The sequence below is a fragment of the Saimiri boliviensis genome, chromosome 6 (genome assembly GCF_048565385.1).
Source record: "Saimiri boliviensis isolate mSaiBol1 chromosome 6, mSaiBol1.pri, whole genome shotgun sequence".
Classification (NCBI taxonomy): domain Eukaryota; kingdom Metazoa; phylum Chordata; class Mammalia; order Primates; family Cebidae; genus Saimiri; species Saimiri boliviensis.
Window position 1 is genome coordinate 84,148,455 of NC_133454.1, and position 20,893 is coordinate 84,169,347.

A 20,893-nucleotide genomic window follows, 5' to 3' on the forward strand; every position below is an offset into this window, starting at 1 on the left:
TCACTGATTCTTAAATTCATATATTTAAGAAAATAGAATCATTTTCCTAATAAAATTCTATATGGAACTCAATATATTAAGAATATAAAAAGCCAGGCGCGGTGGCTCAAGCCTGTAATCCCAGCACTTTGGGAGGCCGAGGCAGGGGGATCACGAGGTCAAGAGATCAAGACCATCCTGGTCAACATGGTGAAACCCCGTCTCTACTAAAAATACAAAAAATTAGCTGGGCATGGTGGCACGTGCCTGTAATCCCAGCTACTCAGGAGGCTGAGGCAGGAGAATTGCCTGAACCCAGGAGGCGGAGGTTGCGGTGAGCCGAGATCGCGGTGAGCCGAGATCGCGCCATTGCACTCTAGCCTGGGTAACAAGAGCGAAACTCTGTCTCAAAAAAAAAAAAAAAAGAAAAAAAAAAGAATATAAAAGTAAATTTGCTCTATTTCAACTAGTGGGGAACAAGAGAAGTTGAGGTCAAGATGTGGGAAGAGGCTAGGGTTCTGCCTGTTCAGCCTCCGTTTAAAAAGTTCAGTTAACTTTTAAGGATCCCCTCCTTTCAACTTCTATTTATTGGTCTATGATTTTACACACAACTAGATCAAATCATAAAACCATCTGATGGATTTACAGTACTATCACATATAGCAGTAAAGTAATTCATTAGCTTCTGAGTTTCAAATGAGGTTTAATGGACCTATCACAGTGACTTGATAAAAACTAATGCTGTATAACTATTTTTCTTTTAAAAATGGCAGGACTAACAACTTCCTTAAGGAGCCAATTTAAATAATTTAGAGTCTATCGGACATTCTGTTACCTTGTTAAGTTTAGACGCTAGAGGATCTGCTGCCTCTTTCCTCTGTGTGTTACCCATTGCTGCCAGCAAACTCAACTGAAACTGATCTTCCTTGCAGTTCATTTCATTCTTAGCAGTTAGTTGCATGAAGGAAATGGGGTCATCAGGCTGTACTGTCACATTCCTCTTTTCAGATTCTTTCTGTGTTGAGAACAGAACAAAGTCACTGTTGGTGGGAGTGTAAATTAATTCAAACATTGTGGAAGACAGTGTGGCGATTCCTCAAGGACCTAAAAATAGAAATCCCATTTGACCCAGCAATCCCATTACTGGGTATATATCCAAAGGATTATAAATCATTCTACTATAAGGACACATGCGCACGAATGTTAATTGCAGCACTGTTTACAATAGCAAAGACCTGGAACCAACCCAAATGCCTATCGATGATAGACTGGATAGGGAAAATGTGGTACATATACACCATGGAATATCATGCAGCCATCAAAAACGATGAGTTCGTGTCCTTTGTAGGAACATGGATGAACCTGGAAACCATCATTCTCAGCAAACTGACACAAGAGCAGAAAATCAAACACCGCATGTTCTCACTCATAAGTGGGTGTTGAACAATGAGAACACATGGACACAGGGAGGGGAGCACTACACACTGGGGTCCGTTGGAGGGAAATGGGGGAGGGATGGGGGGTGGGGAGGTGGGAAGAGATAGCATGGGGAGAAATGACAGATACAGGTGAGGGGAAGGAAGGCAGCAAACCACACTGCCATGTGTGTACCTATGCAACAATCTTGCATTTTCTTCACATGTACCCCCAAACCTAAAATGCAATAAAAACAAACAAACAAACAAGTCTCTCTTCAATAAGAAAAGATAGTTTTTAGAGGCCTTTAATAAGGACAGCCCTCACATATAAAGACTGAAAAATCAACAAAACAACAAGAAAACCCACAAAGCACTTTTTTTCTTTTCTTTCTTTCTTTTTTTTTTTTTTTTTTTGAGATAGTCTTAACTCTGTTGCCCAGGCTGGAGTGCAGTGGTGTGATCATAGCTCACTGAAGCCTTGAACTCCTAGGTTCATGTGATCCTTCTTCCTCAGCCTCCCAAGTAGCTGGAATGACAGACACATACCACCAGGCCTGACTAATTTTCTCATTTTTTGTTGAGACAGGGGCTTACTATGTTGCCCAGGTAGGTCTCAAACACCTGGCCCCAAGCAGTCCTCCTGCCTCACCCTCCCAAAGTGCTGTGATTACAGGTGTGAGTCACTGCACCCAGACACACAAAGCACTTTTGTTGCCTCATCATAGATACCTTACCTTTTGGGATAATTTCTCTTCTTCTAGTTTAGCAGATAACATGTGAGAAAGGGACTGTCTGCATTCCTTATTGAAAATGTCATTCATTAAAGGTGAACATTCAGACAAGACCTTGAGACACAGGGAAATTCGATCCACATCATCATCAGTAATTGGCTTCTTAGGAAGAGAAGATTTTCCCAAATGCAGGATAGTAGCCATGAGCAACATAGCCTCAGCAACAAAAGACTGAAAAGTAGAGAAATGGATTACTGACATTGTCATGATTCTCAGATTGCAATCATGTCACTTAATTATAACTCACAATCCAGGAAATAAACCTAAATTTTCACTTTACCTGAGTAAGACTTAAAATTCTTTGGATTTTATGTCCGTATCTGTTTTTGCATCCTTCTCTTTTCTTTCTACTCTTAAATGCCACTCTCTAAGATCTGCGTTAGTCCTCATTTTGAGACAGCAATGGCTTTTTAACTGTTTTCCCTTGCTCCAGTCCTTCCCTGTTACCACTTCACATGTTGATGCTGTCCTTTTTAATCCCAACTACGGGAAAGTTAAAACAATGATACACTCTACTAATTGTTAACATTTTGCCACATTTGCTTACCTATTCTATATATATATACGCTTATTCTTTTGGCTGATATATGAAAGAGTCTTCACCTCATAAATACTTAGCATTCATCTCCTAAGAGTCAAAAGAGTTTCCTACAAACCACATATATCATTTTCTCACCTGAAAAATACAACAATCTTAAAATATATCTTCTATACTCTGAATCCAAATAAATCTTCCTAAACTGCCTTAAAATGTTTTTTATTTTTTAAATCTAGGATCACCTTCATGAATTTTATTTTATTATTTTTCTCTTTCATCCCTCTTAATCTAGACCAGTTCTCTGCCTTTTTGTTTTTAATTGCACTTTTTTAAAGAACTGAAGCCAGTTGTTTTGTAGAACATCCCACACTTTTGACCAGAATACTAGATAGATGATGTTTTGTATTTCACATGGTACTGCATCACAAGTACCTAAAATTAGGCTGTCTCATTATTGGTACTGCTAAGCATGATCACCTGCTGCTGCTACCTTAATTTTTATACTACACCAATAATTTCACTCCCCATGTAAACACTTATAATGATTGTCAGCCTTCATATCAAGATCCATATTACTCAGCCTGCTTTTCAAAGTCTTCTATAAGTGATTGCAACTTACTTTTTTAGTCTCATGTAGCATTATCCTGACACAATATGCTCTATGTGTTTGCCAAATTGCTTTGGCTGAATATTGATCTGCACACATGCATGCAAAACTACTGGAGGCCTGGGGAAAAACCTGCAGAAGACTAAAGTATGAATCCTCCAAACTTGGATGCTGTCTCCAAAAGGAGAGGAAAGAGAGGAGGGGACAGAAAAAAATCTAAGGAAATGAATGAAAATTTCCCAAACTGATAGAGACATAAACCTGCAGACCCAACAAACTCACTGCAGACCCAACAAAATCAATGAACCAAAAGTACAGCAAGCATGAAGAAAACCACACCAAGAATCCTATACCTACAAAGGTAACTTTCAAAACTATACAAAAAATAAACTTTTTCCAGACAAAAACTGGGAGAATCTGTTGCCAACAAATCTACACTGTAAGAAATTTTAAAGCAAATTCTTTAGGCAAAAGATATATGATACCAGAAACTCAGTCCTACGCAAACAAATGAGGAGTGTTGGAAATGGTATGAATGAAGACGCACCAGTGAGATAGGCAACCAAACTTCCTTCTTGTACCAAACACTGCAAACACTATTAACTTGGTATGTTACAAGAAACTGACTCTTTTAAGGAGATATCAGCAAACATTTTCCCAACTTCCAGAAGTGACGCAACCAAGAGAGGAAAGCAAACTTAACTCTGAGATACAAAGTATGTTGGAGGCTTTAAAAAAGCATACTTTAAATATTGCCCTGTGACCAGATCTGAATAAATAAATGCCCACAAGAGTTTCAACATAAATTACTGCTCATAAATCAAATCAATTGATAGGGGATAATATACCTGTAAATTATCTGGCTCTCATTTATGGCTTTTCTTATGATGGAATTAAAAAAAAGAAAAACCCTTTGAAAATCCCCAATCTAAAATGGAAATGCCCAATTGTATTTAAGATTAATGAGCCGGGCGCGGTGGCTCAAGCCTGTAATCCCAGCACTTTGGGAGGCCGAGGCAGGGGGATCACGAGGTCAAGAGATCGAAACCATCCTGGTCAACATGGTGAAACCCCATCTCTACTAAAAATACAAAAAATTAGCTGGGCATGGTGGCACGTGCCTGTAATCCCATCTACTCAGGAGGCTGAGGCAGGAGAATTGCCTGAACCCAGGAGGCGGAGACTGTGGTGAGCCGAGATCGAGCCATTGCACTCCAGCCTGGGTAACAAGAGTGAAATTCCATCTCAAAAAAAAAAAAAAAAAAAAAAAAAGATTAATGAAGGGACCATACACTTAATGGACTATTACATAGCTATTAAATATTGTGATTATGACTAAGAAGAGTTTATAGGAACATGGGAAAATGTTATAATGTTAAGTGCAACTGCCCTATTGTAAAATACAAAACCATTACTAGTAGGGGAAAAAGTCATTTACAGATAAAAGCCAACTTAAACCCTTTTTGGAGGAAGGAAATATTTCAATTTTTATATCTGGTAATGTAATTCTATCTTTTGATGTTTCTATCTCTTCCACAATATTAACAAGATTTGCACTTGAGTGCTATAACTATCAGTAACTTTTTTTTGTAGTTTTAACATCATTCCTTGTTTGTTTTAGTAATACCAAAAAATAAATGGAAAACAACATTCACAATTCTATCATAGACTTTTTAAAAATGGAGGCAAAATAAAGACTTTCAGGCAAATGAAAGCTGAGAGAATTCTTTTTTTTTTGAAACGGAGTTTCACTCTTGTTACCCAGGCTGGAGTGCAATGGCACGATCTCGGCTCACCCCAACCTCCGCCTCCTGGGTTCAGGCAATTCTCCTGCCTCAGCCTCCCAAGTAGCTGGGATTACAGGCATGTGCCACCATGTCCAGCTGACTTTTTTGTATTTTTAGTAGAGACGGGGTTTCACCATGTTGACCAGGATGGTCTCGATCTCTTGACCTCATGATCCACCCGCCTCGGCCTCCCAAAGTGCTGGGATTACAGGCTTGAGCCATTGCGCCCGGCCAGTGTAAAAGCTGAGAGAATTCTTAACCAGTAGACCTGTGTTATAAGAATGATCAGTTATTTAGGCAGAAAGGAAATACCAGATAGAAGTCTGAATTTACACTAAAGAAAAAAGAACACATAAGTGGTAAAAATGCAAGTAAATTATATAAGGCTTTTTCTCATACTAAAAAAATCTTGAGTCCGGACCCAGTGGCCCACATCTGTAATCCCAGCACTTTCGGAGGCAGAGGCGGGCAGATCACCTGAGACAGGAGTTTGAGACCAGCTTGGCCAACATGGTGAAACTCTGTCTCCACCAAAAATACAAAAATTAGCCAGGTGTGGTGGTGCATGCCTGTGATCCCAGCTACTCGGGAGGCTGAGGCAGGAGAATTGCTTGAACCCAGGAGACAGAGGTTGCAGTGAGCCGAGATCACACCACTGCATTCCAGCCTGGGCAACAGAGCAAGATCCTGTCTAAAAAAATAAATAAATAATAAAAAAACTTTAAAAGTTATTTATAATAGACAAATGGATAAACAGAAAGTGGTATATACACATATGTACAGTAGAATGTCATTTAACCTTAAAAGCAAGAAAATTCTGATATGTTAACAAGGATGAGCCATGAAGACACAATGTTAAGTGAAGTCAGTTAGACACAAAAGGACACGTATTATATGACTCCTCTTAGATGAGGTACCTAGAATAGCCAAGTTCATACAGACAGAAAGTATAAGGTTACCAGAGGCTGGGGATGGTGGAGAAAGGAATGGGGAATTGTTATTTTCTTGGTAGAGTTTCAGTTTGAAATGATTAAAAAGCACTAGAGAGCCAGGCATGGTGGCTCATGCCTGTAATCCCAGCATTTTGGGAGACTGAGGCAGGCAGATCATGAGGTCAGGGGTTTGAGATTAGCCTGACCAACACAGTGAAACTCCATCTCTACTAAAAATACCAAAATTAGCTGAGCATGGTGGCGCGCACCTGTAATCCCAGCTACTCAGGAGGCTGAGGCAGGAGAATCGCTTCAACCTTGGAGGCAGAAGTTGCAGTGAGCCAAGAGTGTACCACTGCATTCCGGCCTGGGCGACGGAGCGATACTCCACCTCAAAATAAAAAAAAAAAGCACTAGAGATGAATGGCAGTGATAGTTACGCAACAATGCGAATGTACTTACTGAACACTTAAAAAAGGTTAAAAAAGGTTACTTATATGTAATGCGTATTTTATCACAATATAAAAAGAAAGAATAAAAAACACCCAGAAGGTACTTAACTCCACCCTGCTCCCAACTCTCAGCTTACACCTGGCTATGCATGTTCCCTTCCCATTTCAGTCCAGACACTATAAAAATAACTCCCTCCATATAGTTATTTTTTTAAAAAAAGCAAGAACTGACAATTTAAAACAAAAATAACAATAATATATCATGGTTTATAACATGACAAAGAGGACAATAGCATAAGGATGGGAGTAGGGACTGGGGGAATGGAAGCACAGCTAATCCCTCAATACAATCAGTTCCAGGAACTCCCTCAGATACCAAAATGTGTGGATGCTAAACTCCTTTACATAAAACAGCATAGTCTTTACACATAACCTATGCATATCCTCCCATATACTACAGATCATCTCTAGATTACTTAAAGACCTCACAGAATGTACAGGCATACCCTGGAGATATTGCAAGTTAGGTTCCACATCAAAATAAAGTAAACATCACAATACAGTGAATCACATTAATATTTTGCTTTCCCAAGGTTTAAAAAAGTTATGTTTTACATTATATTGTCATCTATTAAGTGTGTAATACATGTGTAATAGCATTATGTCTAAAAAAAAATGTATGTAAAGGCTGGGCGTGGTGGCTCGTGCCTTTAATACTAGCACTCTGGAGGCTGAGGCAGGCAGATCACCTGAGGTCACGAGTTCAAGACCAGCCTTGCCAACATGGCAAAATTGTCTCTACTAAAAAATACAAAAATTAGCTGGGCGTGGTGGTAGGCACCTGTAATGCCAGCTACTTGGGAGGCTGAGGCAGGAGAATCCCTTGAACACAGGAAGTGAAGGTTGTGGTGAGCCAAGATTGCCCCACTACACTCCAGCCTAGGAGACAGAGCCAGACTCTGTCTCAAAAAAAAAAAAAAAAAAAAAAAAGTACATACTATAATACTGTAATTTAAAAATACTTTGTGCTGAAAAATGCTAACAATCACCTAAGCCTTCAGCAAGGTATAATCTTTACACTGGTGGAAGGTCTTGCCTCCATGTTGATAGCTGCTCCCTGATCAGGGTGGTGATTGGTGAAGGCTGGGGTGGCTGTGGAAATTTCTGAAAATAAGATAATGAAGTCTGCTGCATCAAATGACTCTTCCTTTCACAAAAGACTTCTTTATAGCATGCAATGCTGTTTTATAGCATTTATCCACAGCAGAACTTCTTTCAAAATTGAAGGCAATTTAAAAATCCTGTTGCTGCTTTCATCACTAAGTTTATAAAATATTCTAAATCCTTTGTTGTCATTTCCACTTCTTCTCAAGGAGTCAGCATCTATACAAGAAGTAGATTCTATCTCAACAAAATACTTCCTTTGCTCATCTATAAGAAGGAACTCCTCATCTGACAATTTTCTTGGTCTCGTGAGAAAATATCTTCAGGATCCACTTCTAATTCTAGTTCTGTTGCTATTTCCATCACATCTGCAGTTACTGTTTCCACTGAAGACTTGGACCCCTCCAAAGTCATCTATGAGGGATGGAATCAACTTCTTCCAAACTCCTGTTAATACTGGTATCTTGGCTGGGTGGGGTGGCTCACGCCTGTAATCCCAGGACTTTGGGAGGCTGGATCACCTGAGGTCAGGAGTTCAAGACCAGCCTGACCAACATGGCAAAACCCTGTCTCCACCAAAAATACAAAAAATTAGCCAGGCTTGGTGGTGCATGCATGTAATCCCAGCTACTTGGGAGGCTGAGGCAAGAGAATCACTCAAACCTAGGAGACAGAGGTTGCAATGAGCCCAGATCACCCCATCGCACTCCAGCCTGGGCGACAAGAGCAAAACTCTGTCTCAAAAAAAAAACAAAAAAAACCTTCCACAAATCATGAATGTTGTTAATGGCATCTAGAATGGTGAATCCTTTCCAGAAGGTTTTCAATTTACTTTGCCCAGCTCCATCAGAGAAATTACTGTGACAGCTATAGCCTTTAAGAAATGTGTTTCTTGAGTGTGACTAGGATGGCACATTTTCTTACAGCAAGTAAATGTGGTGTTGCTAGCGGCTGAGTAGTGGAGAGTTCTGTCGTGAAGTAAAGGGAGGGATTCATGTAGGTATTCATGTAGCCTTGGTCTGAACTATAAAGAAGTAAGCTGATGCTGGTTCTCAACAAAGACGTTCTCAACATGGTCCTATTCCAGGACCAGCAGAGTGAATGTCATGCTATCATTGTTGAATTACCAGTTTGAAATTTAAAAACAATAAAGACTCAAGAAACAGTCCAAAGAATTCTAGAAATCTTTAAGTACATATTTCAGTTACCAGGTAAACAGATACGAACCAAACTTTCGCAGGCAATTTAATCACTGGCTGAAAGTTCCAGAAGACAAACTATAGATTATCACTGAGGTGACAAAAATGTGGCATTTTTGTCACCTCAGTGATAATGCCAATTTACCCATCAATAATATCGAAGACAACTCAAAACTCCAACATGGCTTCTTGTGGCACACAGCATCTATGGAATTCCATCTGTCATCAGTTGTGCCTATTATGTATATTTCCTTGGCTTAAAGAAAGCCTTAACCCTTGATCATTCAGATGCAGTGAAACTTTTTACTCTTCAGCTTCTAGAACTTCATCAAGGACAAGGCCTACAGTATTTTCTGGAGGGATAATAATGCCTGTATCATTGTAGAAAACTATAAGCTACAATGTGCAAAAGACAGGTGAACTATTTGGATTAGCAGTAGGCCTCATGAAGTTGTTCTCTGATTACAAAGTAGATTTAAAGTTACTATTAGTGGACTCCTTTTTCCCAATTAGAGATGATTATGCTAATCTACAATGCAGGGAACAATATGGTGAAACCCCATCTCTACTAAAAACACAATTAGCCGGGCGTGGTGGCAGGCGCCTGTAATCCCAGCTATTCGGGAGTCTGAGGCAGAATTGCTTGAACCCAGGAGGCAGAGCTTGCAGTGAGCCAAGATCGCGCCACTACACTCCAGCCTGGGTGACAGAGCAAGACTCTGTCTCAAAAAAACAAACAAAAAGAGCTTGAATCTAAAGCCTATAAATAAGATATAATGTACATCATTCAGCTAATGTTTACACTAAAAGCCCAGACATCACCGCTATGTAATAAATCCATGTAATAAAGCTGCACTGTATCCCTTAAATTTATATAAATAAAGCCTGTAAAGAAATTGATATACATGTTGGTAACCACGTGCTAGAAGCTCTAATAAAGCACTTAAGTACAATGTTCAAAAAAAATGAATACTAAGCCATTCTTGACTGGCCCTGGTAGCTTATTTTAGCTACTTATTTTTTTCTTTTTAGCCTATCAACTTTTAAACATTTTAGACCAGGCCGAGTGCGGTGGCTCACACCTGTAATCCCAGCACTTTGGGAGGCCAAAGCGGGTGATCACCTGAGGTCAGGAGTTTGAGACCAGCCTGGTCAACATGGTAAAACCCTGTCTCTACTAAAAATACAGAAAACTAGTGTGGTGGCAGGCACCTTTAATCCCAGCTACTCGGAAGGCTGAGGCAGGGGAAGTGCTTGAACTGGGGAGGCGGAGGATGTAGTGAGCCAAGATCATGCCATTGTACTCCAGCCTGGGCAACAAGAATGAAACTCCGTCTCAAAAAAAAAAAAAAAAAAAAAAAAAAGCTGGGCGCGGTGGCTCACGCCTGTAATCCTAACACTTTGGGAGGCTGAGATGGGTGGATCACCTGAGGTCAGGAGTTCAAGACCAGCCTGGCCATCATGGTGAAACCCCATCTTAAAAAAAAAAAAAAAGTAAAAAATAAAATAAAAAAATTAGACCAACCTGTTATTCTCCAAAAACTAAGGAAATAAGAGTGATGTGAATGAAACTGTTTCAATTTAGAAATCTGCTGTACAAAAAAACCAACATAACACAAAGCTGAAGGAATCAAAAGGAGTCACATTTATACAGGCCCAATGTGAATGTTAGAAATTGTTGTGATAAGACATTGTGACAAACTCTGCCCTACTACCACAAGTGTTCTATGGATTTTGTTTCATAAATAATAAGAGTTGAAACTACTCCTTCATCTGTTGCTGCAGAATGGATTTTGTGAAAACATTAATTTCTTTCTATATCACCATCAGAGCTCTTGGGCGACCAGCTAAATTGACAATGAGCAGTAATCTTTTTAGCAGGGCCAGGGTTTAAAATTAAAAATTATAAAATGAAAATAAAATTAAAAAAATAAAAGGAATTTTTTTTTTTTCTGAGCAGGAGGTCTCAATGGTGAGCTTAAAATACTTGGTAAACCATCCTGTAAAGAGATGTGCTGACAAACAGGCTTTGTTGTTCCACTGACAGAGCACAGGCAGAGTAGACTAAGCATAATTCTTAAGAGCCCTAGGATTTTCAAAATGGGAAATGAGTAACGGCTTCAACTGAGCCACTGGTTGTATTAGCCCTTACCAAGAGAGTCACCCTATCCTTTGAAGCCAGGCACTGACTTCTTCTCTCTAGCTTTCAAAGTCCTAGATGGCATCTTCTTCCAATATAAGGTTCTTTAGTCTATACTGAAAATCTGTTGTTCAGTGGTCACCTTCATCAATGATCTTGGCTAGATCTTCCAGATAACTTACCACAGCTTCTCCAACAGGACTAGCTACTTCATGTCAAACTTGTACATTCTGAAGACAGGCTTTTTTCCTTAAACCTCATGAACAAATCTCTGCTAGCTTCAAACTTTTCTTCTGGAAATTTCTCACCTCTCTCAGCCTTCATGGAATTGAAGAGAATTAAGGTCTTACTCTGGATTAGGCTTTGGCTTAAGGGAATCTTGTGGCTGGTTTGATCTTCGATGCAGACCACCCAAACTTTCTATCAGCAATAAAGCTGTTTCTTATTCACGTGTTTACTGGAGTAGCACTTTTAATTTCCTTCAAGAGTATTTCCTTTGCATTCACAAGTTGGCTACCTACTTGGCAAAAGAGGCCTTGCTTTTGGCTTAGCTCAGCTTTTGACATGTCCTCCTCACTAAGTTTAATCATTTCTCACTTTTGATTTAAAGTGAAAGACGTGTGACTTTTCCTTTCACTTAGAAGCCACTGTAGGATTATTAATTGGCTTAATTTCAATATTGTGGTATCTCAGGGAATAGGGAGGCCCAAGGAGGAGAGAGATGGGGTAACAGCCAGTTGGTGGAGTAGTCAGAACACACACAATTATGTTTACTGTTTTATACAGGAATGGTTCCTGGTTCCCCAAAACATCTGTAATAGTAACATTAAAGATCAAAGATCACAAATTACCATAATAGATGTAGAATAATGAAAGAAGTTGAAATACTGTAAGAATTACCAAAATGTAACACAGAGATATGAAGTAAGCATATACTTACTTAGAAAAATGGTGCCAACAGACTTACTCAACTCAGGGTTCCCACATACCTTCATTTGTAAAGAAAAAAAAAATGCAGTATGTGCAAAATGTAATAAAATGAAGTATGCCTGTAAATGCTATGTAAATAATTGCTACACTGTATTGTTTTCAAATTTCTACTTTTTTTTGGTTTATCATTTTTTTAAAAAAGGTATTTTCGATCCACTGTTGGTTCAATCTGCAGGTGCAGAAGCTGTGAATATGGAGGACCAACCACATACCACTGTCAATCGGTGTTCGGTCAAAACAGTCAGAAGCCACAATGAAGGTATGAACTACGGACGAGAATAATTCAAGAGACATTCTGGATAAAACAGAAAATGACAGACTGGATGCAGAAGCTGGAGAGGACGACATTTCCTTCACTGGTCCTGAACTAATCCTAGCAAACCAAGGTGACTTCGTAAATCCATGAATCTCTTCCACAGGAATAATCACATGACATTATTATTGTATTACTTTGTTAATTTTAATTTTTTTTTAAAGCCAAAAAAGAAGAGGAATATACTTTATCAATTTTAAAGTAATATATTGCTGTGTCCACTTCCACTATTAAATAATTAACTTTTCATGATAGAAACCTAGCATTAATTTTTGCATCCCTTACTGTTCAATGTATATAGTAGGCACTTAATATTTAGTTGTTGGATAAATGTACAATAGATGAACTTACATTTTGCTTTTTCTTCTCCTGAACTAAAGCTACATAGCGCAATGCAATCTTGGTCAGAGTTGTGGCAAGGGAGGCAGCAACAAAGAAATCTCCATCCAGAAGGAATCCTCTCAAGGGAGGTCTGGAAAGCAATCAAGGAAAAATCAAACCCACCAACTTGTTAAGCAGCATGCAGCTTTTGCATAAATGTTTTATATACTCTGATTAAACACTTTTACTACTATCCCTCAGTGATAAAAATACCTCAGTTAACTAACTCCTTAGCTCCCAGAAGGAAAAAGGAAAAAGAAAAATAATACATGACTTTAAAATGTTATCTTTGGCCAGGTGTGGTGGCTCACACCTATAATCCCAGCACTTTGGGAGGCTGAGGCGGATGGATTACCTGAGATCAGGAGTTCAATACCAGCCTGGCCAACATGGTGAAACCCTGTCTCTACTAAAAATACAAAAATTAACTGGGCATGGTGGCACATGCCTGTAATCCCAGCTACTCAGGAAGCTGAGGCAGGAGAATTGCTTGAGGCCAGGAGACAGAGGGTGCAGTGAGCTGAGATCACACCACTGAACTCCAGCCTGGCCAATAGAGCAAAACTCTGTCTCAAAAAAAAAAAAAAAAAACAAAACCAAAAAAACTTACCTTCGAATGATACAAGAGCCAACAGAATACGGAAAGAGTAAATATTTAATTAAGAGCATATGTAATTGCAGCTAATGAAGTACATCCAAATTCCAGCTTACCTATTTATTTATTCGGTAAGTCTAAAATTCCTCTTCTGTAAAATGGAGGTAATATATTCTATCTCAAAGGCCTATTATCAAGACTATATGAGACAAACTACTATGCACAATGCCTAGCACACAGTGGGTATTCAACATTTTAGACAGAAATTTCACCATTTTCACCATTAAAATTTACTTAACAGAAAAATGCACAATTTTATTCCATCATTTAGAAACTGAAAAATCTTGAAAATGTTTTCAGATGCTAATAAACAATAAAACCCAAATATCATCAGTTTCACCCACTTAGCATTTTCTGAGTAAAAATAATTTGAGTTTAAACAGAACAGTTATTTCCATAAAAACACTGAAAGGGACAGAGGATTAAAACCATCAGTACAGTTCCTAGGGGGAAGAACTTAAACATCTTCCTCTTCTCAAGTAACTGTAAAGATTTTCACTTTGGTTGCAAAAAAAAAAATCATTTGACTGTTTTACATACAAGAGTAATAATAAAAGTAGTACAGCTGGCAGGGTATATGTGCCTAAATTACCTGTCTTCCTCTTTCTTGGTGGGTCTAGAACTGCTAAGAGCACTCTGAGTTGCATAGGTACCCATTTCAGTAACCAATTTCTGAACTGGCCCCACAGTTATCTCTTCTTCAGGTTTTAATTCGCCAGCTTCTTTCTTTATTTCTGACTCTACAATTGGGATCTAAAAGTCAATTGGAAATATCATTTTAGTAACAGTATCAACAGCAAACAAAATTATATTTAAATATTCATTTAAATATTTAATCATTTCTCTAAAAAAGGCATTACCCTAACGGAACTTTTGGAACTAGGAACTTTGCTTTCAATTTCTTTCCTTCCCAGAATAATGTAGTAGATAGAATAGGGGCTTTAGAGTTAGATATTCCAGGGTTTGAATTCTCTCCGTGCCACTTACTACTTTAGACCTCAGTTTCTTAATCGGTTGAGTGGAAATCTTAATTCTTTCCACACATTTTACCTACAAGAAAAATGCATTTGACAGTGCCTAACACAAAGTAGATGCTCACTAAGTCTTACTCCTCTTCTTCATTCCCTTCCTTGAAATTTTAACCAAAACAGTACTCATCCTTCTAAAATAAAATCCTTTTTATTTGTACATAATAACTTCATTAACTATCTTTTAAATTAACTGAATGGCTATTATGTATTTATTATTCAATACCAGCCCATCATCTAATGTAAGAGCACTAAGAGTGTTTAATCATTACCTATTTTAGTTTCTTTATTTTATAGGTGAAAAAACTGATGTTCTGTTAGGTTGAGGAACTTATATTCAAGGTCCTCCACCTAACTGTTGACAGAACAATGACTAGAACCCAACTCTCCTGACAATTAGTCCACTGTTCTTTCTATTCTACCGCAAAGTTGTTAGGATGAAGAATACTGTCAGTTTTAGTACATAAATATTCTAAAGTCAGACTTACTCTAAGGCATTCTTTCTTCAGAATATAGGCTAAAGCAGAATTTTACAAGCTGCTTCTTTTTTTTTTTTTTTTAATAAACACAGAACATTTTGTTCAAACAAGATCCAGAAGTGTAAATAATGTAAATAAAAACAAGCAAATCACCACAAAAAAGTCAGATTTTCTAAAGTAAAAACTACCAAAGTAGCATTTACTAAGGCAAAACATACCTCTCCAAGAGATCTGCGGATCTCAGTCATCACACTCTGAATGTCTTCCTTGGTACTACAGTATTCTCCCAGGATCCATAATGCTCCTCGGTAAATCCTAGGACAGCAGAAGAACTGAAATATGAACTTGGCAAACCAATCTTGAAGCAGAGATCTTTCTTTGTGAATTTAAGCTCAAATAAAAAACAAGGGCCAGGCGTGGTGGCTCATGCCTGTACTCCCAGCACATTGGGAGGCCGAGGCCAGGGGACCACTTGAGTCCAGGAGCTCAAGATCAATCTGGGCAACATGGTGAAACCCCATCTCTATTAAAAATACAAAAATCAGCCATGTGTGGTGGTTCATGCCTATAATCCCAGCACTTTGGGAGGCTGAGGTGGGCGGATTACCTGAGGTCAGGAGTTTGAGACCAGCCTGGCCAACATGGTGAAACCCGGTCTCTACCTAAAAAAATACAAAAAAATTAGCTGGACACAGTGGCACGCACCTGTAGTCTCAGCTCCTTGCAAGGCTGAGGATGGGGAATAGCTTGAATCTGAGAGGCACAGGTTGCAGTGAGCCGAGATCATGCCACTGCACTCTAGCCTGGGCACTGGGAAACAGAGCAAGACTCTGTCTCCAAAAAAAAAAGAACTGCTTGAACCCAGGAAGCAGAGGTTGCAATGAGTTGAGATTGCGCCAGCCTGGGCGACAGAGTGAGCATCTGTCCCAGTAACAAAAAAACAAAAAACAACAAGATTCTGCAGTTCTAAAGTATTTTAGGTAAACATTTCTGAAAGAATCTAACAAGAACTAGGTTTCAGTTCTCTCCAGAAATCACAAAGATTAAAAGTAAAATAACTGTTCTTATTAAATATTATTAGGAACATTCTAAAACTGGTAAACCTAGCAGTAAAAATAAAATACCAAATGTTTCCCAGAAAAGTGATCATTTAGGATACAGTGAAGGTAAATTTGGCTTTATCACTTACTACTGTAAGAAATATATTATTTTATGGTCAGGCAAGGTGGCTCACGCCTATAATCCCAGCATTTGGGGAGGTTGAGGAGGGATGATTCCTTGAGTCCAGGAGTTTGAAACCAGCCTGGGCAACATAGCAAGACACCATCTCTCTAAAAAAAAATAAATCAAAGTAAAAAAGCAAACAGACTGGGCACGGTGGCTCAAGCCTGTAATCCCAGCACTTTGGGAGGCCGAGGCGGGTGGATCATGAGGTCAAGAGATCGAGACCATCCTGGTCAACATGGTGAAACCCCGTCTCTACTAAAAATACAAAAAATTAGCTGGGCATGGTGGCGTGTGCCTGTAATCCCAGCTACTCAGGAGGCTGAGGCAGGAGAATTGCCTGAACCCAGGAGGCGGAGGTTGTGGTGAGCCGAGGTTGCGCCATTGCACAACAGCCTGGGTAACAACAGCGAAACTCCGTCTCAAAAAAAAAAAAAAAAAAAAAAAGCAAACAAACCCAGAATATATTATTTTAAAGTAAAAGTAAATCACTTTTTATTTTCAGTCACTGAAAAGCCGAGGCAAGGTGCCTCTTCAATGAATAAAACAATGAATACAAAACAAGTACAAGGGATCAGTTAAGAAAGTAATAGTAAAGAGGCTGGGCAGTTGCTCAAGCCTGTAATCCCAGCACTTTGGGAGGCCGAGGCGGGTGGATCACGAGGTCAAGAGATCGAGACCATCCTGGTCAACAATGGTGAAACCCTGTCTCTACTAAAGGTGCAAAAAATTAGCTGGGCATGGTGGCGCGTGCCTGTAATCCCAGCTACTCCGGAGGCTGAGGCAGGAGAATTGCCTGAACCCAGGAGGCGGAGGTTGCGGTGAGCCGAGATCGCGCCATTGCACTCCAGCCTGGATAACAAGAGCGAAACTCCGTCTCAAAAAAAAAAAAAAAATAGTAAAGAAAGCAACCATTCATTCATTTAGATTAAAATATATAGAGAGACAAAGCCTCACCACGTTGCCCAGGCTGGTCTCCAATTCCTGACATCCAGCAATCCTCTTATCTTGGCCTCCCAAAGTGCTGGGAATACCGGTGTGAGCACCATACCCAGCCAACAATTCTTTAGTTTAAAATGCTAAACTGAATAAAGTCAAGTCATCTTTCCCCTAAGATTTTAATTAAATTTATTCAGAAAAAATTAATTATAGAAACCAAAGCACTAAGAGATTATGGCTGTCAAAAGCAAATCCTTAGTTTTACAGCTCTTTTAGAATTTGTTTAGCAGGCTTTCTGGTATTTGCTGGAAAGCCACTCACCAAAAAAAAAAAAATTATTATTTTTCTTCTCACAAGGAAAGCAAATCCTGCTCACTTCCACAAATATATTTTCATATCATAAAAACAATCTTGTACTTGTCCTTTCCTTCCTATCTAAGTAGACATACTTCAAGTCTGTTACAGACTATCCATCAGATGCTTTAAATGAAGCAAAACTTAGATGCAACAATCCTTTCTCATTAGCAAAGGCTCTCTGAAGGAACAGATTTAGGTTGCATTTTCAATTTTTCTCTTTATTAAATGTGAAAGGAAAATATAAATAATAGTAATATCCAAAAAGTGACGCTATTTAAAAATATGTTCTTTAGTTACTTTAAGATTCACAATGTTTTAGAGATAATAAAAAATTGAGACACTGAGCTAAATCAGTCCTAAAAAACTTATTTTAGGCCATAAATTATAGATTAACTGAGAGTGGGGGTCGCGTGATGTTTGTTGTTACACTTGTTATATTTTGGCTTGATCGTTCTCTCCATTCTATTTTCCACTGACTGACCCCTTAAAGATAAAAACTGATAAAATGCTTACTTGACCTTACTTTTAAATGTATTTTAAACCTACTTGACAGATTTAATAGCATGAAAGACTTCAAGCATCTTCTCAACAATAAGCATTCTCAGGTTATCAAAGCGCTGAATGGCTTCACGAACAAACTCCAAGACATCAGCAGCTGCTGCTTCATTATTGTCACTGAGAAATTCCATTAACTAAAAGAAAAAAAACAGAAAATGGAACGGACAATTTTCCAAAAGAAATTTATCTAGGACAAGAAATAAATGAATAAAGAATGTAATTCTTTTTTTTTTCTAAGGTACAGGATCTTGCTCTGCTGCCCAGACTGGAGTACAGCGGCACAATCATAGCTTACTGCTGCCTAGAATTCCTGGACTCAAGTGGTCTTCCAGCAGCCTCAGCCTCCCCAGTAGCTAGCATTTCAGGAATGACACTATGCCTAGCTAACATTTTTTACTTTTTTTGTAGAGGCAGGGTCTCCCTATGTTGTCCTAGCTGGTCTTGGACTCCTGGTCTCAAGTAATCCTCTTGCCTAGCCCTCCCAAAGGGAGGGCTTGACTTGACTTGACTTACAGACATAAACCGCCATGCTTGGCCCTTGAAATTCTTAATAATTTTCAAATACACAACAAAATGTAAATTGAGAGACAAGTACTATTACGTAAACAAAGTCACAATGACTTTCCTGTTTTATGTGCAACAAAATTTATTATAAAATTCACTATAAAAGATAGGCTAGAGACTCAAAACTCAAAATAAATTAATTAGATCCTCCTAAATTGTAACTAAAATAAAATCATTTTAGAGAACACTCAGAACTCAAAGGCAAAAATCAAATTATAATAACATACCTCACTTATCTGACAGTGACAGAAAGCAAAATATTTATAGGTACATGAATTTTTCCTATAATCGATTCCTTTAAGAGCTAAAGCTATTTAAAATATATACACAGCATAATTTTACTTTAGGTAACTATAACATCAATTAAAATAATATGCAAAGCTATTTCTTTAGTCACTGTTTTTGTTTTTTTGATGAATATGTAAATGAAAGAAGTCAGAGTCCTCATTCTTCTAAGCTTAAAGGTAGACGCAGACATAAAGATCACTTCTGACCATGAGATTTAATGGTTCCAGGCAGTTGAGATTTCTGGAGTTTGACTGTCGAATAACTAGATTTTTAAAAAAATATTCTTTTAGAGAATTTCAAAATTAAAGTCATCAGAATTACATACCACAGGAATAACATTTGCAGCCATATCTGGAAATCGGACAGAACAGGAATGTAATGTTCGCACCAGGAGTTGTCTATATTTGTCAGTATCTTCATGCTCAGACACATTATTTGTTTTTATCACTTCCTTCTTCAGGACAATAACCAGCTATGGAACAAAGTAAAAATAAGTGAGAGTTACATCATATTTGGGCCTGGTAGCTTAAAAAGCGCTGCCAGAATTTCGTTTTACCTCTTCAACATTCCTAGAAGAGACAAGATCCAGTGCTAACTGCAGAGTTTTCTTTCGTACTTCTAGGTCTGGTGTGCTCAATACTCTTAGGATATCCATAACCAGATCCTGAAAAAGGACAAAAAAATCAAGAATTAACATTGATCTTTATGGTCACAAGAAGAAAGTCTTCACTGCAGAATGGTGGGCTTTATCCATCATCACTTTAATCCTTTAATCAACAACAAAACCACTAGCGGTGGAAAAACTAGATATTTTGGCTCTCCTAATATACTGCAATATGAAATAATAGTACATGACACATTCAAACTGACAATGTTTACTCTGACTCTGTCAAGCTTTAGCCCCAACTTAACGGTTAATATAGAACAAACTAAAAAACATAAGAAAGTAGCCATACACATCCATAAAGAAGGGCATTTTATATTATTACTGGTCTGGTCTCTTCAACATATCAGTGTCATGAAAGAAAAATACTGTCCAAAATTAAGAGACTGAAAGGGCATAACCACCAGATATGATACATGGTCACAAACTGGACACACTAAACAAAAAGGGCTTTTACGAAAACTGGGAAAATCTAAATATGGATGTGGTATTAGATAACACTAATAAATTATTAACAATTTTATTGTGATAATATTATTTGGCTCCATAAGAAAATGTAACATTTAAAAGATGCAAGACAATTAGAAACTGATAAAAAAGCTCTAAAACGTCTAAGAATAAACTCCTGTATATCCTTCACCTACATTTACCAGTTAATATTTTCCCACATTTGCTCTTTTCTTTTTTTTTTTTGAAATGTAGTCTCACTCTGTTGCCCAGGTTGGAGTGCAGTGGCAAGATCTCAGCTCACTGCAACCTCTGCCTCCTGGGTTCAAGCAATTCTCCTATCCCAGCCTTCTGAATACTTGGAACTACAGTCGCATGCCACCACACCTGGCCAATTTTTGTATATTTAATAGAGATGAGGTTTCACCATTTTGGTCACGCTGGTCTCAAACTCCTGATCTCAGGTGATCCACCTACCTCAGCCTCCCAAAGTGCTGGGATTACAGGTGTGACCCACCATACCCAGCCCACATTTGCTCTTTACTGCTAGTCACTGTAGTGTATCTCTCTCAAGGATAAGGATAATTTATTAGATAACCACATTATAATTATGAGAGAATTTAACACTGATCAATACTATTAATATACACATTATATTCAAATTTCTCAATCTGTCCCAATAATGTCCTTCATAGCAATTTGTTGTGGCTCTTGTTCTGATCCAAGAACAGCATTGCACTTACTTGTCATGGGGTTTTATTTTTATAACCACTATTATTCTCATGGATTCAACAAATATGATGATAACTTTCTAGAATCTGATCATGTTTTATTTTCAATTGGTATAATGATTTTCCAAGAAATGTAAATTATATTCAAATTAAAATGAATATGTCACAATTGCTAAGAATAGTCAGCCAGGTGCAGTGGCTCACACCTGTAATCCTAGCACTTTGGGAGGCCGAGGCAGGAGGAATACCTGAGCTCAGGAGTTCAAGA

At 38.3% G+C, this 20,893-nt stretch overlaps 1 protein-coding gene, 1 non-coding gene and 1 pseudogene across 2 annotated transcripts in view; 2 read left to right on the forward strand and 1 right to left on the reverse strand.

The window, feature by feature from the left end:
* Positions 1-20,893, reverse strand: part of COPB1 (COPI coat complex subunit beta 1) — a 48,876-nt gene that overhangs the window by 11,070 nt on the left and 16,913 nt on the right. The window contains exons 9-16 of the mRNA XM_003919862.3: positions 19,340-19,447; positions 19,109-19,255; positions 17,920-18,065; positions 15,072-15,168; positions 13,939-14,099; positions 12,662-12,782; positions 2,132-2,359; positions 815-994 (exon numbers count right to left, since the gene is read on the reverse strand). Coding sequence (XP_003919911.1) covers positions 815-994; positions 2,132-2,359; positions 12,662-12,782; positions 13,939-14,099; positions 15,072-15,168; positions 17,920-18,065; positions 19,109-19,255; positions 19,340-19,447 — 1,188 coding nt within the window. The remainder of the gene's footprint in view (positions 1-814; positions 995-2,131; positions 2,360-12,661; positions 12,783-13,938; positions 14,100-15,071; positions 15,169-17,919; positions 18,066-19,108; positions 19,256-19,339; positions 19,448-20,893) is intronic.
* On the forward strand, positions 3,635-12,279 carry LOC104651059 (geranylgeranyl pyrophosphate synthase pseudogene; annotated as a pseudogene).
* Positions 17,273-17,334, forward strand: LOC120364790 (U7 small nuclear RNA). Its single transcript, XR_005579930.1, has one exon. It is a non-coding gene; the product is annotated as a U7 small nuclear RNA (small nuclear RNA).